Source organism: Gymnoscopelus braueri (genome assembly GCF_963280865.1).
Source record: "Gymnoscopelus braueri genome assembly, chromosome: 22".
Classification (NCBI taxonomy): Eukaryota; Metazoa; Chordata; class Actinopteri; order Myctophiformes; family Myctophidae; genus Gymnoscopelus; species Gymnoscopelus braueri.
Window position 1 is genome coordinate 21,048,952 of NC_137624.1, and position 26,429 is coordinate 21,075,380.

The 26,429-nt window shown below is 42.0% G+C and overlaps 1 protein-coding gene across 1 annotated transcript; it reads right to left on the bottom strand.

Moving 5' to 3' along the window:
- Positions 1 to 347: 347 nt before the first annotated feature.
- On the bottom strand, positions 348 to 25,834 carry mrrf (mitochondrial ribosome recycling factor). The gene is made up of 8 exons (XM_080419666.1): positions 25,781 to 25,834; positions 23,194 to 23,367; positions 22,973 to 23,056; positions 22,120 to 22,272; positions 15,582 to 15,700; positions 4,899 to 4,990; positions 2,715 to 2,874; positions 348 to 1,786 (listed from the first exon to the last, which is right to left on the bottom strand). The coding sequence occupies exons 2-8, from the start codon at positions 23,363 to 23,365 to the stop codon at positions 1,709 to 1,711; spliced, it is 858 nt and encodes a 285-aa protein (XP_080275792.1). The 5' UTR covers positions 23,366 to 23,367; positions 25,781 to 25,834; the 3' UTR covers positions 348 to 1,708.
- Positions 25,835 to 26,429: the final 595 nt, after the last annotated feature.

The following is a 26,429-nucleotide window of genomic DNA, read 5'->3' on the forward strand; positions in this document are numbered from 1 at the left end:
CGGGGCAACTAAGTATAACACTGTAGTGTTTTTGCGGTGTGTGTGAATGGGTGAAATGAATGCAAACTATGACGTAAAGAGAAATGCAGTCCATTTGTCATTTCTATCTTTTCTATTGATGTCCCCGGATAGTCAAAACCGTTGGAGAGTTCTAAGATCCAATACTTTTAGTCTCTTGTGCTACTTTTTACTGTATGATTCCCGAATCCCGACGATGGCTTTAAGTGTGCAGCTATTCAGAGAAGAAGAGGGACCCGGTGTGCGGCATTAAAAACCTAATGGGACGGCTCTGTGGCCCGGAGCCGGGCCTAGAGGTCTGTACACAGGAAAAGAACATTATCACTAACTAATGGAGGAGGAATTTCAATCCAAAGGAGCAGGAAAAGGAGAGAGAGAGAGATGACACATCATGAGGTACAAAGCACTATTTCTTTAATGGAGTCCATCAATAATGTTTCTTTTCCTGCTTTATTGTGTTTACAGAGAGTAGCCATATTATCAATCCTAGACGTGGGCAGAAATTAAAGACAATTTTCCCCCCAGAAAGTGGATTTCTTTTTACCCCCCTCGTTTTTTTTCTTCCTGCAGACTTTGAATCAATGTGAAACAAATGTTTGGCTACACACTAATGATATCTGTTCAGGCGGCTCCTGCATTTCTGGAACGTACCCCTCTTTGCCTCCCTCTCATTCTCACTACCAAGATAAACCCACAGCCAGTTTACATTCAGACGGGTGCGCTTGTTTCATATAAACAGACAGCCCTTGTGGCAACGGGTTTGATTAGGAGGAGGCCCACAAATCCCATTAAAAGTCCATCTATCGCCCGCTCCGTGTTTGTTTGAAGACGGGAAGAGTAACAGGGGAGGAGGGAAGAGACGGGAGGTGACTGGCAGTCGGGTCGCCGTTATTCCCATGCCAACTGCTGTTTGTGCTGCTTACAATTAAACACGCAGATATCACCCGGCAGCAAAGAGCAAGACTGTGCCATTTACTGTGGCACAGTCTGAACCCTAATACCTGCCGGGTTAGAGCCCCAAACACATCCCACCGAGCTCCTGTCCCCCTGTTTGTGACGTTCTCCAACGGTTCCTCTCGTCATGATATAGGTTCCAACGGGATTCCAGAACCACCTCTGTTAAACCACATTAACCTTGGCGTCCTTATTCTGGGAATGTCTGCAAAAATAACTGATCTGCAAGCTCACAATGCGTCGCTACGAGATCAGCTATTTTCAACATCTTATTTAAATAGGGCTTAAGTAGTTAACACACGTAGCAAACGTTCTCCAATCACTCCCCATTATCGGCCTGACAATAAAATAAACTGAATGTTCTTTGGCCTGGTGGCTCAGTCAGTTGGTGCACACACCACATGCTCCTTGTGAGTCGCGAGGGACAGAGCTTTAATCCAGCGTCCATCTTGTTTCTCCCCTGGCTCTGCTCAGGGTAGCCTGTCCCTCTACACTCTCCTATCTCCAGCATTATGATGGCAAACATTTTCACAGCAGAATAGGTGTCCATCCACATATTGCAGATGCAAAACAACAGTTATCCTGTGTTCACTTAAATCTTAGGATTAAATGAACACACTGGATCTTACAGTGTATCTGCAGCAACATGTGGATGGACACCTATTTGCAGTGAAAATGTTTGGTAAAGCGTCAAGACAGTACAGTAAAAACAAGAGTTGTGTGGAGTTGTCAGTTATCATGCTAAAAGCTCCTTGGTCTTCGCTGCTAGCTGTTTCTCTATGTCAGCTGTAAAGCCATCTGTCATTTGTTGGAGCTGTGAAGAGCAGATAAGGAGAAGAGGAAGAAAAACGTTAGCTCTCGATTAGGGGTTTAATTGATTAAAATAAATACTTTATTTTGATAAAATAATCAATTTAGAAAAATAGGGAAAATAGCAGATCTATAAGCTCACAACCTGATGTGCTTATAGTTAAAAACAACACGCTTCAAGATGATTTGAATAATCAATAAAATAATCGCTAAGAATATTACTGCAGGTTATTGTAGTTGCAGCCTTACTCTCGATACATAATGGAAGTGGACAATTCCCCTCAGTGTCTTTTAATTGAGATAGATTAGTATATAGCGAAACAGCTTTCAGAAGAAGCTTTGATCCTTGACACCTGCAATTCCATAGACAGGTCTCATCTATCATCTCTAATTATAGGCAATAGAAATAGAAACATTCGCACGTCCTGAGTAAGCGAATGAGTGTCAGTGAATGTGCGTAGGATGAACACAATGGTAAATGATAAGCAAAATCCCACGCGCTGCTCTTGCAAAGCATCACTTTGCATTTATTTCAGCACAAACATTTCTGTCCTTCTGGGACTTCAGAGTAATCAGTTTCTCCCAATTTAGTCGTTATGGAAATGAATGACACCCCACATATTTCTGTGTTAGCCACTGCTCCTCTGCCCTACTGGCTCACCTGCTAGTGAGGATGTAGCGCCTCCACCCTACTCCTCCAGCTCAACACCTCCTGCTGACAGGCGACCCCCCCCCCCCCCGACCCCCCCAGCCTGTAGGAGTAGGTGCAGCAACAAATATCACCCTCCCTGCCCCCTTCCCCGAACACGGGCCAATTGTGTCAACTTAAGACGCGGTTGGACACACGCGGTGGATTCAAACCCCTAGACTCCACTGTGGTGGGCAGGTACACGTCACGTACCTGTACACCTGTGACACCCGAGCGCCCCTACCTGTTTTTCTACGAGTCGTATGGTATCTTCTGACTGCCCGTCCTTGGCCTTCTTGACTTGTGAGAGAGCGTTAGCGCGGACCTTCCTCAACGAGTCCTTGGCCTTCTGGCCGAACTGTTTGGCCAGCTTGGTGAGGTTCTCACGGTGCTCACGTGTTACCCTGGAGGGAGATGAGAGAGAGAGGGCAAGAGAGAGAGAGAGAGAGAAAGAAAGAGAGGGAACTATAAATAAGGCATGAAAAAGGGAATGAGGCAGAGGAACGCGGAAGAGATGAAGAGACTAAATGAATGACAGGGTTCTCATACGCAGTAAAAGCCTGAGGGTTAATTTAACTGCAAGACAATTAAAGCTGCAATCCACAACCTTTTTTAGTGTGTGAATAAAACATTATTTTAGCCAATCTGTATGGTAGAATATGTTAATACAAAACACAACTGTGCTGGTTGGATGTGGTCTCTCGGCTCTTCTATTGAGACATTTTGATCCTGTGGTAAACTAACTGGATTACAAGAGGTACAGCATGAAGCTCAAAGTGCAATAACTCCCCTGGCATTACATGTGGGTTTGTAGAAATGGAACTCTAGTATAGTCCTGACTTTCACCACCAGTCGTTCATCAAGGTCACATATCGTCCTGTCATGCAGAAACTTTGTATCTCCATATGTCATCTATTTTTTCTTTCATAAATGATGAATGTCCTATTTTCTATCTACACGGCATGATTCTGCCTATGACATGCCCAATATAGCGACACCAGGTCGAAGAGTGGTTAAGTCTGTCCGTGGGTTTTATAAATATTTAAACGATGAAACGATTAACAAGAGCTTGTGACTAAATAATAACTACATTGGATCCACTGGAACGCAGGTTCTTTTTTCCCCCATTTCCTGAACAGTAACGGTTTCGGACATGAAAGGTTTCCGGCCCGACGTCGACGATATTAGAAGCGAGCTGTCTGTCAGTTCCACTTCCACAACTTTTGTTTTCACTTGCCGGTAGTCGTTCATGCAGGAAAACACTTCCTATTTCAACTCAACCCCCTTTCTTTCCTTAATTGGTGTTTTTTTTGTCTGTCTTTCATTTGTTCTATTTGCAAACAAACCGAGAGTAGTGTCTATTTACTGCAAACAATACGGCCTAATTACTGATTCCAGGGTCAATCGAGAGGCGCGCTCTCTATGGAAATGCAAATGGCGGCTCGGTGCGTGCCGAGACTGATTGCAGGGGGGAAGCGAGCCTGCTCTTGCGTCCCTCCTCTGCCAGATTAACACCTGCTGCTGCTACATGGAGACACACACACACACACAGCCCGAATAAATACGCATGTGAAAACACACAGGCATACATGCACAGATAGACTTACAGTATATGCGCTAGCATGCATCAAATAAACACCTATGAAGATTTGAACTCATAAACACTCACAGGTATGCAAGCAGCATGTGTGGTTTAGTGAATGAATGAGTGACAGATAATGTGTGTGTGAGGTTATTTGACTTGGCAGCGAGTGTAGAGCGCAGTAGGAGAGATGTGGTAGAGAGAGAAAGAGAGAATGAAAGGTAGAGCGACAGAGAGAGGGAGAAAGACAGGTATAGAGCAGTGGTTCCTGAACGTTTCCAATGAAAATGTTTGGTAATAATATTTTACAAATTGCAGGAAATGACAAAAAAGGGATATTTACTCGGGTCCCAACCCACTGTTTGGGAAACACTGGTATAGAGAGAGCGAGAAAAGAGAGAGAGAGAGAGAGTTTGTGTGTGTGTGTGTGTGAACTACACAGAACAGAATGGAGGGATTGGTCCTAGAATCAACACAGCAGGGGTCTCTCTACACATGTACTCTGAGTACAAGTCAAATAAATGTGTCAGTAACCGCTATGGACATGAGACATGAACAAAGCCAAAGAGAAGGAAGGAAAATAGACGTAAGGGGAATAAACCAATGGAGTGAATGAAATGAGAGAGGGAAAAAAAGAAGTGGTATAAAACAGGGACTCACAGAGACAGAGAGAGAGAAGAGAAAGAAAGAAAGAGAGAGACAGACAGACAAAGAAAGTAAAAGAAAAAGACAGGAGGCAGGGGAAGTGCTAAGAGAGGGGAAAGCCCTCTGGCCTTCAAGGCTAGGTGTACGTACTTGTGTGCGTGTGTGTGTGTGTGAGAGTGTGTGTGTGCGTGTAAGACTCACTTGGGAATGGGCACCTTGATGATGGCCCCGTCCACCTCTGGGTTAAGTTTCATGCTACCCTCTCTCAGGGCACGGGTGGCAGCCACTGTGGCCTGGAGGCACAGGCACACACACACACACACACACACACACACACACACTTAAGTGGATAGGTGTCTAGAGCCGGGGGAAATGGACATGGCCCAGACAACTGCAGGTAGTGTCCAGGCCCCAGCTGGCAATCATTAAGGGGTGTGTGTGTGTGTGTGTGTGTGTGTGTGTGTGTGTGTGTGTGTGTGTGTGTGTGTGTGTGTGTGTGTGTGTGTGTGTGTGTGTGTGTGTGTGTGTGTGTGTGTGTGTGTGTGTGTGTGTGTGTGAGTGAGTGTGCGTGTGTGGTGCTATAGTGTGAAGGTGTATATGTGTGTGTTTGGGGTTTCGGGGGTGGAAGTGCCTTAGGCCACTGTCAGACCTTGGCCTTCTGGGACAAGACTGAGGGGTTGCAGTGCAGGGCACTGACCCCCTGTGACCCTAAAGCACTGATTTATACTTATTCCTAGGACACAGTCCCGTGGAGAAAATAACCGATCTACACAACGCTTAGCATGGGCGACGCGTCGTGAGCTTGTACATCAGCTATTCTATACGTATCAATACTGCAGTGTAGAAATACTCTGTTCAAAAGTAAAAAGCCGGTAATCAAAATTTACTTGAGTAAAAGTACAAAAGTATTGGCATCAGAATATACTTAAAGTACCAAAAGTGAAAGTACTCGTTTCACAAGTTCATAATGTATACAAATCTTTTGAAAATAGCAGATCTACAAGCTCACAATGCGTCGCAGCACGACGCATTGTGAGCTTGTAGATCGGCTATTTTCGAATGGCCGAAATATATATAGGACTGAGGTGGTTAATGTACGTTTTGTGATAATAATCTAAATCTGCAAAGTAACTAGTAACTAAAGCTGTCAAATAATTGTAGTTGAGTAAAAGTACAATGTTTGCCTCTGAGATGTAGTGGAGTAGAAGTAAATGTATTGAAAATGGGAAATACTCCAGTAAAGTAAAAAATCCTCAAAAGTGTACTTAAGTACAGTACTTGAGTAAATGTACTTAGTTATTTTACACCACTGAAGAGGAAGTCCTTCCCAGACGGAATTATACAGAAGAACATTCTTCCTCTTAGTGGCCAGGTGTAAACAGAGGGAAACACGTTCTGTTGTATTGGTGGCTATTTTGTTCTTACGCAATACTGTGATGCATGACTCCCGTGTATGGCGCAAGAGCAAAATCACCGCCACGTGAATACGACGTCAATAGGTCAATACGATGCATCGTGTATTGCCATCCCTGAGTGACTCACTAGGTTTTTATTTATATATATTTTGGTCAGTTTGAGCTTTTCTTCCTCATAATAGTATATAGTAGAGATAGATAGTAGAGAGACAGGAGGCTACAGAGAAGAGAGGGGGAAGGACATGCACCACACTGGTCTACAGTTGGAATAAAACAGGGGGAAGTTGAGATCATACAAATGGTAAATGGTAAATATTGCATTTAGTGCCTTTTTCCAAAGCGCTTTACAATGTATTTCACATGAATCCATTGACACGCACACATTCACACACCGTTAGCGGAATAAAACCATGCAATGCACCAACACACTCATCGGGGGCAGTTGACGGTTCAGTGTCTTGCTCATGGACACTTTGACACGTAGCCAGGATATAGACTAGAAACCACAGAACTATTCGGTCAGCTACAAGCTAGGCAACAGCCACAAGTCACAAGGTTTTAATTACTCGTCCCTTTCCACATGAAAGGACTACATTCTATCCATTCTTAAGATGCTGAGTTTGATTTAAGATGCGGAGTTTGATTTAAGATATTTGAGTCTATAGGATTGGACTTGCCTCGTTTCCACAAAATTCTGATCGTAAATTCTTTGTATGTAATTATAGTACCGCTCAAAAATATCAATGACCCAGGGCAAAGAATTAAATCTTATTTCAAAGTAGTATGACCTCTTTCTATTGTCATTCTTAATCATACAAGAGACTGGAACATAGAAACACTTCAACATATCGTCGCTGTCTGGTGGAAACCTTGTATGTCCAAAACCATGACTTTTCAGGAAATGATAAAAAAAAGTCTTGTTCCAATGCATCCAATGTAGACATTACTAATCACAGGCTCTTGTTAGCACCTTTCATTGGTTAGTAGGGATGTAACGATACGTTTCGCAGCGATACGATCCGCATCATGATACGATTCGCATCATGATACATTGTTGACGGTACAATACATGGACCATATTCGTTCATTTATAGTGATTCAATGATTTAACATTGATACAGTGTGAAACATACTGTATATGTGGATGGATAGTGCATTTTTTCTTTTAAGGCAAACATGTATCATTAAGGATATGAATAAGTAAACACAGTGATTAACTGGCAAATAAACAGACATTTAATTTGAACAAATACGGACAAACTAGCACCTTGACAGAGATTCTGCACATTTATAGATGGACCAAGTGTAGCAATGTGGAACCCCGTTCTTGTCTTAACATTGCTAAATACAAGGCCCAAGTTCTTAGTAAGGCTATTTCAGTTAGCCTTGTTGAAAACAAGGTTTACAATATTCCCACTGTTATCTCAAATAGAGCCTCCGGGACAAGGAGTGACTTTAAACACTCTGCAAATATAGCAAATTTAACACGCATTCCCTGTAGAGGCAACAGCCAGATAGTTGAATGCCTGAAGCTAAACCTGGCCCTATTTAACATCAGGTCACTTAATGACAAGTCTTCCTCTGTAAATGATATCATCTGTAAAGAGAAACTAGATATTATCTTTTTAACAGAAACTTGGCTTGGATCTGATGGAGCGGTGCCCCTAGCTGCAGCATGCCCACCAAAGTACAGTTTCATTCACTCAGGACGTGAGGGAAAAAGAGGAGGTGGTCTGGCGAATATCTTTTCTGACACTTTAAAATTCAAACCTCTGCCAAACCTCGGCAGTTTTAAATCATTTGAATACCAGGCCACCATATTGGAGAGTCAATCCTCTGTGCTTATGATTAGTATGTATCGACCTCCAAAGTGCAGCAAAGCCTTATTTCTAACAGAAATATCAGAACTTTTATCTATCTGTTCCACTAATTATGACAGAACTCTGATTACTGGAGATGCTAATCTACATGTTGACATTGTTTCGGATGTTGTGGCTATGGGTTTCCTACAGTTACTGCACAACTTTGACTTTATTCAACATGTTGTTGGGCCAACACATAAACATGGCCATACCCTGGACTTGGTGATCACTAAAGGTTTGAATATCACTGTTGACAGTATTATTGATAAGCCCGAACTAACAGACCACTATTTATTGTGTTTTAATATGACTGTCTCTGATCTAGGGAAAAACAATACAGAATATACTATAAAAAAACGTTTTTTTTAGCTCATCTGCAGCAAACGAGTTTCCTCGTCATCTGGCGTGTGTGCAGGTGCCCCCCCTACTTGATGCTCCCTCAGTGAATGATATGGTTCAACATTTTAATCTCAAATTAGAGTCAGCTCTCGACATAGTGGCTCCTATGAAAACTAAAAAGAAACTTAACTCTAGAGTAACACCCTGGATCGACACGCACATGCGCTCACTCAAGAAAGAATGTCGTAAAGCTGAGCGAATTTGGAGAAAAAACAAACTCACTGTCCACCTAGAGATCTTTAAGAAGTCAACAGTGGCCTATAACAAAGCACTGCGCTTGGCAAGGCAGGCATATTTTTCACGCATTATCAATGACAACAAGCAAAATGCCAGAGTCTTATTCTCTACCATTGAACATCTCTTAAACCCCCCCCAGGCTTACAAGGAGTCGCTCCCTGCTTCTAAAGCTAAGTGTGATGAGTTCGCATCCTTTTTTGAAAACAAAATTTTTAGCATTCGAGCTGGTATTATAAATGCTGCTGCTAGCACTGCAAATGCGGCAAATGGTGCATGGTGCAAAAATGTAGATCCCTCCAGAGGAAGCCTAATATCATTCTGCGCAATTAATGAAGAGGAACTCCGTAAAACTATATCACAGATGACATCATCATCTTGCTCACTGGATGTAGTACCCACCCCGTTTCTCAAAGAGGTTTTAGACAGTGTTATTGGAGATATCCTAAGAATTGTAAACAGCTCTCTACTTTCAGGCGTCTTTCCAGACTCACTGAAAACGGCTGTAGTCAGGCCGCTACTCAAGAAACACAACCTTGATCCATTGGTGCTGGGTAATTATAGACCAATCTCAAATCTGCCATTTTTGGGCAAGGTCTTAGAAAAAACTATCTTTCATCAACTGGATGTGTTCCTACAGAACAATAAGGTTCATAACAAATTCCAATCTGGCTTCAGGAAAGGTCATAGTACAGAAACAGCACTTGTAAAAGTAATTAATGATCTAAGGGTGTCCGCTGACGACAAAAATGTATCTGTTCTCCTACTTCTTGACTTAACCGCTGCTTTTGATACGATTGATCACACAATTCTACTACAACGTTTGGAGTACTGGATTGGTTTGTCAGGCACAGCCTTGTCTTGGTTTCACTCTTACCTAACAGGCAGAAGCTATTTTGTCAGTCTAGCTAACTTTGACTCAGACAAACACAACATCTGTTCTGGTATTCCACAGGGCTCAATTCTGGGTCCCTTATTGTTCTCCCTGTATATACTACCGCTGGGAGAACTCATCGCCGATCACGGAGTGAACTTCCATTTCTATGCTGATGATACCCAGCTGTATCTTTCAGTAGCTCCAGACGACCCCTGCGCTCTAGACCCATTGTTGACCTGTCTGTCCAGTATAAAATGCTGGATGAGTGAGAACTTTCTTAAGCTAAATGAGGATAAAACAGAAGTTCTCATAATTGGCTCCAGTGAGCAGAGAGAATCAATAACAAGTAGACTTGGTAACCTGGCTGTAGAAAGTAACACCACAGTAAAGAACCTGGGGGTGATTATCGATTCTGAATTGAATTTCAATACACACATTAATCATGTCACCAAGATTGCTTTCTTTCATCTTAGAAATATTGCGCGAATTAGAGACTATCTGTCGTTAGACGATGCAAAGACGCTGATCCACGCTTTTGTTTTCTCTCGGCTTGATTACTGCAACGCACTCTACTCTGGCCTGCCAAAGAAAACAACTGACAGATTACAACTTGTTCAAAATGCGGCAGCCAGAATTTTAACTAAAACCAGGATGAGAGAACATATCACTCCAGTTCTTGCTTCACTACACTGGCTCCCGGTTGTTTTTAGGATTGATTTTAAAATTCTTTTAATAGTTTATAAAGCTCTAAATGGTCTGGCACCTACCTACCTCTCTGACTGCCTAGAGAGATATGTTCCAAACCGGGCCCTCAGGTCTTCAAGTGCTGACCTGCTCGAGGTGCCTACAATGACATATAAAAAATACGGTGAAGCAGCATTCTGCTTTTACGGACCGACAGTGTGGAATAAACTCCCATTACACCTAAGACAGGCAGCCTCTGTCGATAGCTTTAAAGCACAGCTCAAGACCTATTACTTCACTCTTGCTTTTAGCTGATTCTTTGGTTGATTTTTAATTCCTCACTGTATTCCCTATTTTAATGTTGTTTTATGCCTTTGCTTTTGCTTGCTTTTATTTTATTTTATTTTATCTTTGTTTGCTTTATTGTTAAATTGGTTCTAACTGTAATTGTATTATTGCTCTGTAAAGCACTTTGAGCTGCATTTCATGTCATGAAAGGTGCTATACAAATAAAGTTTATTATTATTATTATTATTAGTACCGATACAATCGACTCTTTGCATTGAAAAACACAAGTCACACGATACGATGTGTTGCTGCATATTGATGTGGTTGGAATTCGAAATCGATGCAGTCACTGTATCGTAGAAACCACAAACAGACCTGACCACTTTCAACCCTATTTTGCCCTTCACATTATAGGCGAAAATGTTCTAACACAACGCGTGTAGATTGTCTACTTTCACGCAACGCTGTCATACGACAAAGTATAAAACAGGGCATTAACTTATGGATGTACAAGGTTTCAGCCTGACAGCGACGCCATGCTCAACAGTACTTGTTAAACACTATACACGGTGTAAAAAGAAAAGAAAAAACAACATTATCCACCATGTGTAGAATATAATCTGGCCTAGCAACCACTACATTACGAGTGCTAGAGTTAAAAGAAAGCTCTCAGGAAAGGGAGATGAAGTCAAATCCACTGAGTCCTCCGACAGCCACTGAAACCAGAGAATCACACTCCTCAAAACCTCCTTCTGCAACCGCATGGCAATTCCCTGAGCCCAGGCATTACAAAGAGCGCAAATGTGCAATGTCAGGAAAAGGCTTTCTACCCTACTCTGATTTCTCACTCGGGCCTTTTCGTCTTTTCCACTGGGGGAAAGAAATGGCAGGGAGATTAAAGGAATTTATTTGTATGTATTAAATTAATTCATGAGGTCCAGTTTCTTTTCTTTTCCCCCTTTTGTTAACCCGTTCAAACCGGGAACGCCATCCGTGTAACCACTTTATCCATATTTTATACTTTGGCTATTCAAAAACAGCAGATATACAAGCTCATAGCGCGAGTGCCGCGCTATGAGCTTGTAGATCTGCTATTTTTGAAAAATCTTGACCAATTGTGCAAATATTTGAATATATATCTTTTTAATTTGTAACTCAAATATTTGCTTCATGGGGGTCCCTGGAACAAAATATTTTGAGATGGGGGCCGGCGGCCAAATACATATAATTTTGGGGGTCCTTGACATGAAAGTTTGAGAACCACTGATATTAAAGCAACGTATGTTTTTCAGAAAACTGTTGCGATTTAGAAGACATTTGTAGAATCCCCAGAAGTAAAGATTTGAGTTACAAATATTAGCTTTCCAAATATATATATATATTCAAAGATTTGCACACATTTTAAAGATTTTTTTGTTTTTTTTAATAGCCAAAAAAATCAAAAAATGACACAGATTCTTTCCCGGTCTACATGGGTTAAAAACCCATCCGGAATGCAGGCAGGCCCTCCATCCCTCCCTCTCTCTCTCTGGTTCTTCGGTTGCTTCTCTTTGAGTGCAGGGTGATCGATTCCACCCATACCTATGTTTGATTGTTCTCAGCATCAAATTCATCACCGTTTCCCCCTCTCTCTGTGCACCAGTCCAGCGGTTACGGAAAACCCGAGTGGAATTCTCTGGAAAGGCCAGGCATGTTCTGGTTAATATGTTGGAGAGGAAGAGGAATTACACTGAAGTTTCACATCAAACACTGACGGCCCAGTTCAAAGCAACAAGGGCAGCAGAGAGGAGTGTGTGCGTGCGTGTGTGTGTGTGTGTGTGTGTGTGCAGGCGCACGCACGTGGACGCAGAAACGCAGTGTTTTAAGAAACACTATTTGAAATGTGCTAGGATGCCTCGCAAGCGATTCCTAAGCAATGCTTAAACATGCACGCACATATACAGAAAGACATACAAACGCAAATGAACACACACAAGAAGCACGCGAACATGCGCGCACACATCCCCCCCACACACACACCCTTTGCCCCTGATCTTTGCATGTTGTTAACCATTTAAACCCTATTCTAAATAATGGCAAGAAATAGCTAAGACATTTTGTGAGCTTGTACTAGATCAGCACATTTTTGAAGATGTTTCTGGTTTTAATTATATTTTTTGTAAATTCTCGCCTAAAAAGACTTGGGAGGCCAGGCTGAACGTGGTTAATTAATGCATACAACACATTGCCTCTAGCTGAGATCAACAGCCTCTGGTGGCTGTTGTTCATTCCACTGTACCTTCCCAGACTCCTGTTAATGAATGGATGGAAAACAATGGCGAGGCCTCTGGAGCGTTAGGTAATGGATAGGCATCATTATAAGCCTATTAGCTCTGGGCGCTGCGCACTCACCTCCATGTTGGCCATGAGTTAACGTGGTGGAGGGTGGTAGAGTAGCATGTGGTCATGTGTAGTGTGTGTGTGTGTGTGTGTGTGTGTGTGTGTGTGTGTGTGTGTGTGTGTGTGTGTGTGTGTGGTCTATAGGTCAGGTCTGTGTGTGAAATAATGGGTGTGGGGTATATTTACCACAAGGGTCACTGAGTCTGACTTAGGTGACAGATTGAATAGCTTCACTTCTATTGACCACTTAAGACCTACCGTATGCTTTCAAAATGTTTTGAAAATAGCCGAATTACAAGCTCCCAACACGTAGCAACGCAATACAAAATTCTGAAAATGTCTCCTAGGGTAGTTAATACCCTCACAAAAACATGTAGTAATCCTGGTCTCTATACCGCCTCTCCCATGACAGCCGGGGCGCCTGATGGAGGGGAAGGGAACTGGTAAGAATAACGTGTTCCTTCCACGCGCTACGTCCTACCGGGGAAACTCCGACCTGTCAGGTGACAAGAAGGTCAGTTGGCTCTCATGCATTGAAGGAGGCATGAGCTCGGCCCTGGGCTCCCTAGGCTGTGGGGGGAGTGTAGCGCCCAGGATAATTTCGAAAATTGGCAGCGGGTGAAAAAATGATTTCTTTTTCACCTATAATGGCATGGCTAAAATAGGGACAGCAGGTTGACACTGACAGTGGTTAATGTGTGCAAAAAGGCACCCAAAGGCTACAGACACAGGATCTGCGTTCTTCACATCCTCCACGGTCGATGGTGGTACGGTACACACGACAACCCTGTCCAGGAGCTCCGTCTGGATGAAGCTCATTTTAATGCTTGCTTCAGGCTAAGCAGCAAGCGGGGAATTTAAAGACCTGTTGAAGAGGGTTGACCCCACAAGCAGACACAATTTATCATGATTGGTCAGCTGATAATCATCACATCATATGTGTATTTCTCTATGAGTTTGACCAATTTCAAATTTTGAAAGCTCTCCGCTAGGCTGACCGGCGACTTTTAAAAGGCAGCCGTCATTTGTGCCATGCAGTTGTGCTAACTATGGCAGCCGCCAGTATGTAGAGACTTGGAGTACAATTGCTACTGTATGTGTGGAAAAGATTCGGTAGGTTGTGTAAGTATTTGTCAAATGGATGATGCGGTTGATGAGATCTCCCATTAGTAGTTATTTCCAAACTATTGAAGTCTGTTAACCACATTAACACTGGTGCCCCCATTCTGAGCATGTCATTATAGACAAAACTCTCAACGATTTTTTCAAGATTTTCCAAAAATAGCAGATTTACAAGCTCATGTAGATCGGCGGTTTTTGAATATCTAAAGCATACTTAAAACAAAACGAAAAAAAGAAAAGAAAATAATTTCTTTCAAAGCAGCACTATGTAACTTTTTCTTTATGAATAAAATGTAATTTTGTCCAATCTGTATGGTAGAGTATGTTGATACAATATAACGTATACAATTGGGGTGGTTGTATTTTGTCTCCCTGCTCTTCTATTTAAGACATTTAGATCGTGTCAAAGGTCATGTCTCACCTAGACACAGGATCTGACACGAATGTTGACCTGATGGTCAAGATTCAATTTATCCCCTGAGAAAGCAGGTAGGTTCTATTAACTCAATGTTAAAAAATTCAGCACTTGCTCAGGAAACTGGGTTCAAATCCGGGGTTGAAGAGGAAAGTTTACGTGCAGCTTTAACACGAGTGTCAAAATAGTATGATCTTTGTGATCTTTGTCGATAGTAGGAAAGAAAATAAGTGTTGGAAAGAATGTAGTTCTGAAAATGGGCTGATGGGACTCAATCGTTCATGAATGCCTTATTTCAAAGGCAAGCTATCGCCAAGCATCAGAAAAATACAAGCAGCAGAAAAATCTTGAGTGTTAATTTAAATCGCTGAGTATAAACACTTCTGAGCTATACTGTATGCTGGAACAATGCACATTAGAATGTATGAATGTATGAGTTTCCATCTCGGTTACATTTTGCGTCTGAAACCATGATTAGCATAGCATAATAACATCTGAGAAGGACAGGGAGAGAAAAGAGAGTCACAAGAGAAAAATAATCCATTCCTTCCTAACCTGAGGGTAAAATGAGGTCATTTCCTTCTCTGTGACAGCTCACACATACATGCATGCCTGCAACTCTGCTCAAATATGCTTGCACTCACAGATGCCAGCGTTATGTGGGTAGGTATGCACATGCATGCACACACACACTAAAAGTTTTATTAATATCTTTTACCCACAAAAAACTAAGAACTCTAGTGATCAATCACATAGGATCAGAGAGCCAGTTGGAGATAAAGGTAGGGCACGTTTCAGCTCTACCACTTTTCATCTGGAGGGTTTGTACAAAAATATTTAACCAATTGAACCCCAGCATGCCTATTCTGGGGGGAACATTCACCAAACATAGCAGATCTACAAGCAATGCAATATGTTTTGAGCTTGTAGATCTGCTATTTTTGGTGAAGAGAATGTGGTGTAGACAGACAAAAGCAGTCCGAGTACAGTTGTAACTCAAGTCTGTTTCACTAAGACTAGAGGGTTTAACTATATACTTGGTTAACTGGGGTCCCCCAGGGCTCTACACTAGATCCTCCCTAGTGTTTCCCTCTACACCAAATGTCTTTGCCATAAATAAAGACGCACAGCTTGTAGATCTGCCATTTTCGCAGAATTTGTGTGTGTGTGTGTGTGTGTGTGTGTGAGTGAGTGAGTGAGTGTCCTTACTTCAGGGAAGCTGGTCATGTTGACAACTAGGAGCTGAGGAGATTTCATGGAGATCTGCCCCAGCTGGTTGAGGGGGAACTTCCCATCTTTAGTGGTCACCACAATGTGGTCCAGTGCTCCTGAAACACAGCGGAACAGAGCTCTATTGCAATAAGGCCTGCGGTCTATTTATAGTCAGAGGACATGGTCTACAAAACAGGTAGAAAACACAGCAAATAAATAGATCTGAGTCATGTACATGATGCATTGTCGGTTTGGCCCGAGTGGACTGAATCACTGAATGATACCAAACCAGCTTTATGCACAAGGTCCATTAACAACATTAACCCTGGCGTCCCCGTTTTGGGCGTGTCATTACAGGTAAACATGTTCGAAAAAATCCAATCCACAAGTTCACAACGCATCACATATTTTTGCCGCACCACACTGTACGAAATAGTATAAAATAGGGCTTAACCACATCGGAATGAGAGCACAACTTCAGTCAAAAAGAGGGACAATACAAGGAAATTTAAAGTCATGTCCTTCAACAGGTAGATATTCTATTTTATTTTAGGTCCTAAAATAAAATGAGTACCTGTTGAAGGACATAATACGAGTTCTGGCATCATTCTACTTAACCACATGGACACTATCGTCCCTATTCTGGGCATGTCAAAACAGGCAAACGTTCAACAAAAATAGGCAAACATTTGCCAAAAGAATAGTACATCTACAAGCTCACAAAGCGTTGCAAGGAAATGTGAGCTTGTATATAGGCCAAAGAGATTTGGTGTCGAGAGGAAAATGGAGGGGGGCCGGTCAACTTACAAGTACTGTTGTATATAGGAGGAGAATGTGGTTAAAAGATTCAGAAGTTAGACTGTGACAGATCCAAACATAAATAATACTCAAAAGGGAACTGAACCGGTTTATTGTTATGTGACGAATTATAGTGAGAAAGTTGAAGTTCACATCATCTGAAAGCTCCAAAATTGATCTTAAAATGGTATGAGCTCTATCGAGACTTGTGATATTTTTCTCACAGGCGACAAGGACAATACGGAAGCAGCACAATAAGGTGATAGCAGAAGAAAAGGGACAAATGATTCCATGTAGTATAGAATTTAAATGGTTTAAATGGTCGAAAACCATGAATAACGATATATTTGTCATCTCCGCAAATCCTACCAAATGGTTTACACTCACTATGTAGTATGTTGTTTTAATGTTGTCTGTCAGGGACTGAGGATGTAAATGAGCATTCTAGCTAACTCTTATATATTTACTTCCTATTATGCTTCCTAGCTGTACTCCATTGTACTGAATTGGAGTGCACTGTTCATTAATATACGCTGTACCGATCAAGTAAATACATAAATAACCAGCCCCTCATTTTCCACTAGTTATTACACCCAGATGGCACAGAGATTGTTTCTTGCCCATCTTCCATTTGTTACCCATCAGAAAGCAAGGACAGGGCAAACATTACTCTCGGGACCTCAGACGACCACATTACAAAGCTTCCAGCGGGCAGAAAGAGACAGTGCCACAATTAAAATATCCAAATATTTACAAGAACATCCATAACAATTGCCAACAAATCTTCTTTTTTTTTTTATTGGATGGTTTTCTCCTGGAATGAATAACAGTTGTTAACTGTGTTCTAGCTTTACTTCATGGCAAGCTTTTGCTGACACAGTTTAGACAGCGTGATATCAAAAGCAGATTATAATTTGTCAAAATATGCCATCATAATTTTTCAACGTTTCTGCAGTGCGAACAATTCAGCAAGTCGACATAGTCTTGCTAGCACTCCTCCGTTGATGGCCAAGGCAGTTACTCATCAGCTTGTAGCTAGCATTCAGCCTGATTTAGGTTTAGTTGCGTGCCAGTGCATGGTGCGTGCGAAAATAGCCAAGATATATGCCTTGTGAGCTTGTGATCTGCAGTTTTTTTGCATTGCAACACTGGCGCGTAACCAAGTCTTCTTTTTCGTTCTTACCTCTCCTGCTCACAAAAACTACAAATAATGGAGCGCACTTGCAAAACACAATTTCACCCACTTCTTCAACACCTGCAAACCTGTGACGTGACAATAAAGATGATTCTGAAATCAAGGTTTACTTTACTCATCATGCTAATTAATACTGTATTGTTAACCACTTAGTAAACTGGACCTGAGTTGGCTTTGTAGTTGGACCACCAAAACTAGCCAATCTACAGCATTGTGAGCTTGTAGATTGGCTGTTGGTGGGCCATAGTGAGCCACACTTGGTAGAAGTGTGTAATAAACTGGAGTGAGGAGAAGACCACTGTCAGGCTGTGTGAGAGTTTCCATGATCTACGATCTCTCCACCGCAAACGAGAGATGCATTCACAGAAGTGAGCGTATGTATTTCTCCTTTCTTTCTTTAACGCTCTATCTCTCCACCCCCCCTTCCTCCCTCCCTCCCTCCATCTATCCATCTCTCTCGTTCTCTCCATCTGGCTAACCTCAGATGAGGCTGTTTCCTCCTCCAACTCTCTGTCTTACATCACTGCCTCCCTCCCTGCCCAGTGAGGTCTGTGCCTGTGTGTGTGTGTGTGTGTGTGTGTGTGTGTGTGTGTGTGTGTGTGTGTGTGTGTGTGTGCACACGCTTGCATGCGTGCGTGTATGCACATGTATACGTGTCTATGTATTTGTGCCTCTGTGTGCCTCTGTGTGTGTGTGTGTGTGTGTGTGTGTGGGGGTGTGTGTGTGTGTGTGTGTGTGTGTAGATGTTTTAGGGTGAAGGGGAGGTGAGCCAATGGTGTAATTGTCTCTATACAACCTTTTTATCCTTGTGTTTTTAAGGGCAAAGAACACGTTTAGTATTTTGTCATTAGGAGCACATGAAGACACAACGAATGCATAAATGAAACAGAATATAAGGTGTGCGATCAATGCTGTAAAACGATTAATACAGTAACTACCTGCTCATTGAGAGGCCACACCCAAATCTTTGACTGACATATTGTCCATCTGGCTGCCAATGTCTCTGTCTACCTTTGACTCATTTTGACGCATTTGTGTGGCCATTCATCCTAGCTGGTGAACCACTTTCCTGTCACCGGTATGTGCACTTGACAGTCAATATCAAATCAATAACACGATTAATTCAAACTTTTGCCTAGATTACGATTAATGAACAATTAAACAAAAATATTGAAAATAGCCGATCTACAAGCTCAAAATGCGCCGCATCGCACCGTATTGTGAGCTTGTAGATCGGCTATTTTCACTTTTTTCATATGCCACCATAGTACAATGCAGTATAATACAGGGTTAAGTGTTAATAAGACAAAAAATAACTTACTTCTCGATTATTCGGCTATATATCGATTATTGGTTTTAAATATCGGTTTCGATATATTTGACTTGGCAGCCAGCATTATTTGCCTGTATGTCTGTGAATGACCTTCTGCCTGTCTGTCTGCGTTACCTGCGTGTCCCAGCAACGCCATGCCCATGCATCTGCTAACGCTTTGAGAGGGCAGACAGTCATTTCTTAAACCACAGAGGTCAGAGGAGAAGGAGGAGGTGGGATAGTAAGAGTAGGACTAGGAAGGGGGGGGGGGGGCTGGTTGACTGAGAAGCCATTTGGCTAAATATTTAAGTCCCGATTCACTATTAAGCCTGTCGGACAATAAACTATAGCATTAACTAACACTAATGTGTGTTTCATTATATCATAGTTTATATCTGCAAAGTAACTAGTAACTAGTTTTCAAGTAAATGTAGTGGAGTAAAAGTACAATATTTGCCTCTGAGATGTAGTGGAGTAGAAGTAAAAGTATTGGAAATTGTAAATACTCAAGTAAAGTACAAATACCTCAAAATTTTACTTAAGTACAGTACTTAAGTAAATGTACTTAGTTACTTTCCACCACTGCAACACAGCTAAATCCAGAATGTTAATTAATTCACCTCTGAAAGTGTAAAAATTGGCCGGCTCCCAATGTTGCTATATAAAGTACTGTGATCAGCTCATGTCTTGTCACTCAGGATTTGTCGACCAAATTTCCAAAGTCTTCAAATTCAAACATGGGAGGTATAAAACAAAACCTAAATGCATCACCAAGTCCCTACACATTTAGGTGCCCTGGTATCTTTAACCCAGAAGACCACTGTAAAGGTGTTTTCATACCAGATAGACAGATGTGTCTGGGCTGGTCAGATGTGCGCATAGGCCACAAGTAGGAAGAAATCAATACATACAGTAGAGGTGTAGGCATCGTATGCATTCAATCACCAATCAAAACGGCATATAAATAGACTTAAGGACATAAAATATCATGTGAATAATATCACATTCAAATGGGCATATAGTAGTTATGTATGTACCGGGTATCAATAGTTAAATGGATCATTATGTACATATAGGCATGTAGATCTATGTATGCAGTTAGATTTAAATAAATATAAATATATACAGTTAAAAGCTTGTATATTGGCTGTTGGCGCTAACGAAGTATGCTGGGCTTAAGTGGTTAATACAACAAGCCTTTCTTAGCCTAAGAAGTCTAATCAAGGTCTCCATGGAAACAGAGCTGGTTTTCAGGCTGGGGGAGCCATCAGCGACAAACCATAATAGTTACTTACAACTCTGTGTGTGTGTGTGTGTGTGTGTGTGTGTGTGTGTGTGTGTGTGTGTGTGTGTGTGTGTGTGTGTGTGTGTGTGTGTGTGTGTGTGTGTGTGTGTGTGTGTCTGTGTGTGTGTGTGTGTGTGTGTGTGTGTCTGGCCAGACCTAGGGAATGGGTCACAGTATCAATCGTTTCTCTCTGCACAGCCCTCTACCCTCAGCCAAGGTGACGTTCCACTATGCCTTTACCTCTCTCTCTCTCTCTTTCTATTTCTCTCTTTCTCTCTCTCTCTCTCTCTTGTAATTAGAGCCAGATGAGACAATCATGGAACAAATACAGTACACACACACACACACACACACACACACACACACACACACACACACACACACACACACACACACACACACACACACACACACACACACACACACACACACACACACACACACACACACACACACACACACACACACACACACACTCTCTTTCTCTCTCGTATGGACAACTGACGTCATTTCATTCCACCATCTCATCTCTCCAGTCAGTGAGATTCTGTTGTCAGCTTTAAGTCCTGCTGCCTCCCTGGATTACTGTGCAGCTGGACAGAGAAGAGAGGGATAGACAGATGGAGGATAGAGAGAGACAGACAGACAGACAGACAGACAGACAGACAGAGTAGAGAGGGACAGACATGGAGGATAGAGAGAGACAGAGTAGAGAAGGATAGACAGACAGATGGAGGATAGAGAGAGACAGACAGAGTAGAGATGGATAGACAGACAGGCGGAGGATAGAGAGGGAAAGACAGACTAGAGAGAAATCTGAATCTCTGAAAATCTTTTGAAACAATAGTTTTTTTTAGGTCACATAAAAAAGGGGGTATTTACTTGGGACACAAAAAGGGGATATTTACTCTGGACCCAAAAAGGGGATATTTACTCTGGACACAAAAAGGGGATATTTACTCTGGACCCAAAAAGGGGATATTTACTGGGGACCCATTGTTTGGGAATGTGTCTATCCATGTGTTGGATAGACACATGAGAGGAATAGAGAGATGCAGCCACCCATGGGTATGCAGAGAATGGAAGGGGGCAGCGAAGATATTGGGATAGGGCTAGGCGATGCGGACACAATTATATTTTGACAATATACCTCAATTTTAAAACTGAAGCTGATCTTTGTGGGGTTCTCCCTCCTGATTGGATAAAACTGTTACAACAACCTATTTTTTCTAAAAACTAGAAAGTAAAGAAGAGGTGCACAAGATCTAAAACACATGAATTAATGAATTAATTGCAAGGGGAATAAGTGAGGTGAAATGGAGCAGCTTGAAATCAAGCAAAAAAAATCAGATAAAGTGGCATTCAACGCCATTGCACTACATCTCATAAAAATGGTTGAATAATTCAGGTGGAAAGATGTAATGACGTACAAACTGTGTGAAATTCAATTCATCAAGTAAATCTCACAGTTGCTCACTCTCTCTCTTGGGATCTTTCATTACCCCCCACCCACTCCAACCCGACATACTCCTGAACCCAGCTCCCATTTGGTACATCCCAAAGGTGAGGGGTCACGACCTGGATGTAGTTGAGGAAACAGAGGTCAACCAGGGGTCAAGGTAAGGTCACACAGGGCTCTTGAAACTATAAGCCCTGAGGCAGTTTGTCAGGTAGATGCAAAGAAAGCAGACCACTTCTTGACTTTTAAATGAAAGTGAAAATGTGGCTGTGTATCTTCCCGGCTATGGAGAGGACTACTTAATCACGTAAGCCCTTTATATTATGTTGTATGCCGAATAGCGAGAATAGTATTCTCTACAAGCATGGCAAAGCGTTGTGAGCTTGTACATACGGTATGCTATTTTTTACTTTGTTGTATTATTATTTCTTTGAACTTTTCTATAACGACATGCCCACAATTGTGCAAGGTTGATGGTTTAACTACCTGGTGAGGTTCGAATGCTGAGGTTTCGACTGAAGTCATCTTTCAGCGCGTCGAGTACAGCCATCATGTCCCCCTTCACTTCATCAAGACTGATGATGTCCTCCACCAGACCAAAGTTAATGGTCACCTTGGATGCCTGACCTTTCGCCTTGGCTGTGGAGATGGATGGAAGGAAAGGCATGAGGAATTAAAACGTGAAGATGGAAGAAAGCAAAGAAAGAAAGAAAGAACGAGGAAGGAAGTTGGAACATAATGCTAATTACAATAATTAAGATAAAGATTTGAATTATACACAAAACATGTGAAATAATAAATTGACTATGAAGTCAAGCTGTGTTTTGTTTTCTTGCATAAGCTTACTGTACTTTTACAATAAAAAAGATAGCAAGTGTACATATTTCTCTTATGTACAGTACACAGTAGCTATATAACAATATATTTACAAGAACACTGTTGTGTCGTGGAATTCAAAGCAGTCAGTGTCTAACCACATGAACCCTAACATCTGTATTCTTGTCATAATAATTCTGCGAATAGGCGAACGTTTGGTGAGAATAGCAGATCTACAAGCAACGTGACACGTTTGTGAGCTTGTAGACTGGCTACTTTGTATTTTCACCGAAGAGATTTGGTGTAGAGGAAAAAAGGGAGGGGGGCCAAGTATAGACCCCTGGGGTATACTTGGCCCTAACCCCTAACCCCTGAAGTATATAGGGTTTAAGTGGATAAATGACATCAGCCAGACTTGAACGAACCCCCCCCCACCCCCCAAAGAAAAAAGAAAAACATTGATGTTTACCTGGACATTCAACCACCTTGCATAAACTGATAAAAGGGTAGCCTCTGTACTGACCTTTGGCCTTCTTCGTAGCATAGGACCTGGTGCAGATATCAGAGGTGCTTGTAGTCTGGTGGCACAGGAGTGATGCCCTAACCCCTGAAATATATAGGGTGTAAGTGGTTAAATGCCATCAGCAAGACTTGAACCCCCCCCCCCCCCCAAACATTGATGTAAACCAGGACACTCAACCACCTTGAATAAACTGATAAAAGGGTAGCCTCTGTAGTACTGACCTATGGCCTTCTTCGTAGCATAAGACCTGGTGCAGATATCAGGGGTGCTAGTAGCCTGGTGGCACAGGAGTGACGCGCTGGCCCTGGCACTACCTGGTAAGGGACACCTGGCCCGTTGCACCAGAGATCGGCATAGCACTGGCCGTAGAATATTCAAATTATTCATAGCCATTACTGTAAACAGAAAAAAAGAGGAAACGTAAAGAGGGGGGAGGGGGGGGGGGTTAGAATATATTGGGTAAAGGTATTTAGTTAATAAGACTTCTAAGTATGTTTTTCATGGTCTGTTTCTTTTGCCTATTTAGGTCAATATGATGCTAATAGAAAGCAATAGCTTACATCAACCAGCAGAGGGTCCACTGCTTGTATTAATTCATTACAATAATCAATCAAACTTGATTTAAACCTGGAATGCATTGAGAGAGAGGCTGCAAAAAACAAAAAACAAAACACCAACACAAATAATTTATATCCAAGAAATAAAAACAAATAAATAAGAATTACAGCTACTAGATCAAAAGTCAAGTTGTGGAACTGTCATAAAAAGGATTTTGTCCTGGGACCAACTATAATAAGTACTAACATTTTAGTCCCAACGATGTAGATATAAGATAGTACAATAACAGTACTTCCCAGATAAAATATGTAACACAACACAAAAAAAATATGTTCAATGTTGTCAATCAATACTGAACTTGCAGTACAAGAGGACGGCTCTTCAAAATAACATCATACCCCATTACATTTCTATAACTTCCTCCAACTATTTAGTGTGCATGTATGTGCACACTAAATATGCACATACATACATACTTACTCCTCACAACCTGTACACAATTCCTTGTACATTCCTGAAGGGGGAACTCCCGTTTGGAAAATACAATGCCTAGGAGACCGGCCACTTCTTTTCTATGGACGAGCCACCTCCCAACTGCCAGCCTCCCCTCAACCGTGAGCATGTGTCACTGAACCCTAACATCCACACATGTACATACGCATTCAGAGACACAAAGGCTTAAAAACACACGCACACGCTGAACCCCGTCTTTCACAGCCAACGGGTGTGAACAGCCTGCAGTGTTATACACCCAATGACATCCTCCATTGTCTGGTACAGCATTTACAATCTTTAGCCTGAATGCTGCAAGAGGAAAACAACAGACCTGTGGTGTGGTGTCTCAGCTGTCTCTCACGCAGGTGGAGATAGATACTGATGGCAAATGGATTGCCACACTTACACTGGCCACTATAAATGTGTTTGTGGTTTTGCTCCTGTAGCCATAATAAAGCCTGACTGGCTTCACGATAAGATGACGTGAGGCTGCTGGTGGTTTTGTGTGTGTGTGTGTGTGCGTGTGATACATGAAGCAAAAATACCACATGAGCGGTGTTAAGTGTAATCTGCACTCCAGATCTACGTCTGCTCTTTCCAGTGAGACTGTATCAATACTCTTTCATCTATAAAGCCTGACATGTTCGTTTCGTTTGTCAACAAACCTCAATAAACTTCCTTTTACTCGCTGATTATCATCAAACCCCCACGTAGCCTTAAAACCGACAGCATACAGCTGTGTTAACACTTCAATACAGCCTGGTTCCAGATCATTGGTAGGCAAGGTTGTCAGCAGTGTCTTTTCAAAAAATAATATTGCCTTCTCAAAAAAAATATCTTCAACAGATTTGAGAAACCCAGACCTCCACGGTCAGACCAAGTAGGCCTATTATTACACATAAATAAATACCCTTGCACTACTGATCATTTCCAAATATGAAAAGGTAGATTATCGTAAAGCTTACAAAGAGTTGATCTCTTGTAATGGGATCTCAGGTTCTGCTCCAGCATATTGCATTTGATACAGAAATGCAAATGACATGCACTTGAGAAGACCACTGTGCTAGAAGAGACAGATTAGATGGGGGATGGATGGTGATAGATCTCCTTCAGAGGAAGTCAGGCAGAAAAGGTGTAGCCCAGGTGTTCAGCAGGACATTGTAGATACAACATATCCTGTATATTTCAGAAACAGCTGCCTGCAGCTGCAAACACACACCTCTTCACACATCACCAGGAGCCAGTGTACCAGCTGGCAAAGCCCGCATTGTGCAAATAGAAAATTATAGGGAGAAATAGTACGGTAGGCTTATATAATGCTCTATAACTGACTGTATATACAGGGAAACGCACGGCTGATATGATTTATAACTGAATACTTTTTAATGTATATAATTACTGACTATTTATATAATTGCTGACAGACAGAGACAGACAGCAGAGTAGATAGTAGTCTTGGATCAAGACTATCATAGTGTATTTGATCAAATCTGACTTTTACTTTCGTATCTATGATGCAAATTTCAGAATCGATAAAATACATATATGAACTATGATTGTTTTGATCCAAGCCTAGATAGATAGATCTATGAGACAGCGGTCATGAGGTCGTATCGATGTGATGGTGTGTAAAAAAACATACAGTCAGTAAACCACCAAATAGTTCCATATTTCAGATAACACGATACATATCAATTGAGCTGTGAGTGATCCAGGAATCGGGCTATAATCAGACACCGAGAGCTTGACACTTACTTCACATGAAACGCATGGCAGATGAAAACATTCTGTAATAAAGCACATTTGACGTCATAACACTGAGCGACCGTGAGACCGGGGGAGGTTCGCTTGGTTAGAGGTGTGGGTTCACCCACGTGGGCGGAGTTTTTAACCCCCACACACAATTCAATTCAAACATCACATTGCCAAAGCAAGTGTCAAAATACATTAAAAACAGTTTAAGAAAATGGGGAAAGTGTGTACAGTTGGACAAATGTTATACAGAGTATAAAGCTTTTTGAAACAAATAGCAGCAATCTTTTTGCAGTCCCCTCAAAACTATTTCAATAGTAAATACAAAAAAAACTACAAAAATGTTACACACACACACACACACACACACACACACACACACACACACACACACACACACACGCACACACACACACGCGCACACACACACACACACACACACACACACACACACACACACACACACACACACACACACACACACACACACGCACACACACACACACACGTGTGGGCGCGCGCGCATAGAGACGCCACCGTGCACCAGCGTACAACAAACCAAGCGCCTCTGCACTAACCCACGGCCTGCATCATCATCAGTGTGCGCCGTTGTTGTCATACGGGGCACGCAGACAGCGTTGCCACGTTGGCT

Bases quoted from the DNA above. Each gene is read 5' to 3' on its own strand.
- mrrf (XM_080419666.1), bottom strand. From the start codon at position 23,365: ATGGCTATGAATAATTTGAATATTCTACGGCCAGTGCTATGCCGATCT. The intron at 22,273-22,972 runs GTCAGTACAGAG...CCATCTCCACAG, and splicing joins TGCTACGAAGAAGGCCAAAG to CCAAGGCGAAAGGTCAGGCA. The intron at 1,787-2,714 runs GTAGGGGCGCTC...TGCTCTTCACAG, and splicing joins TACGACTCGTAGAAAAACAG to CTCCAACAAATGACAGATGG.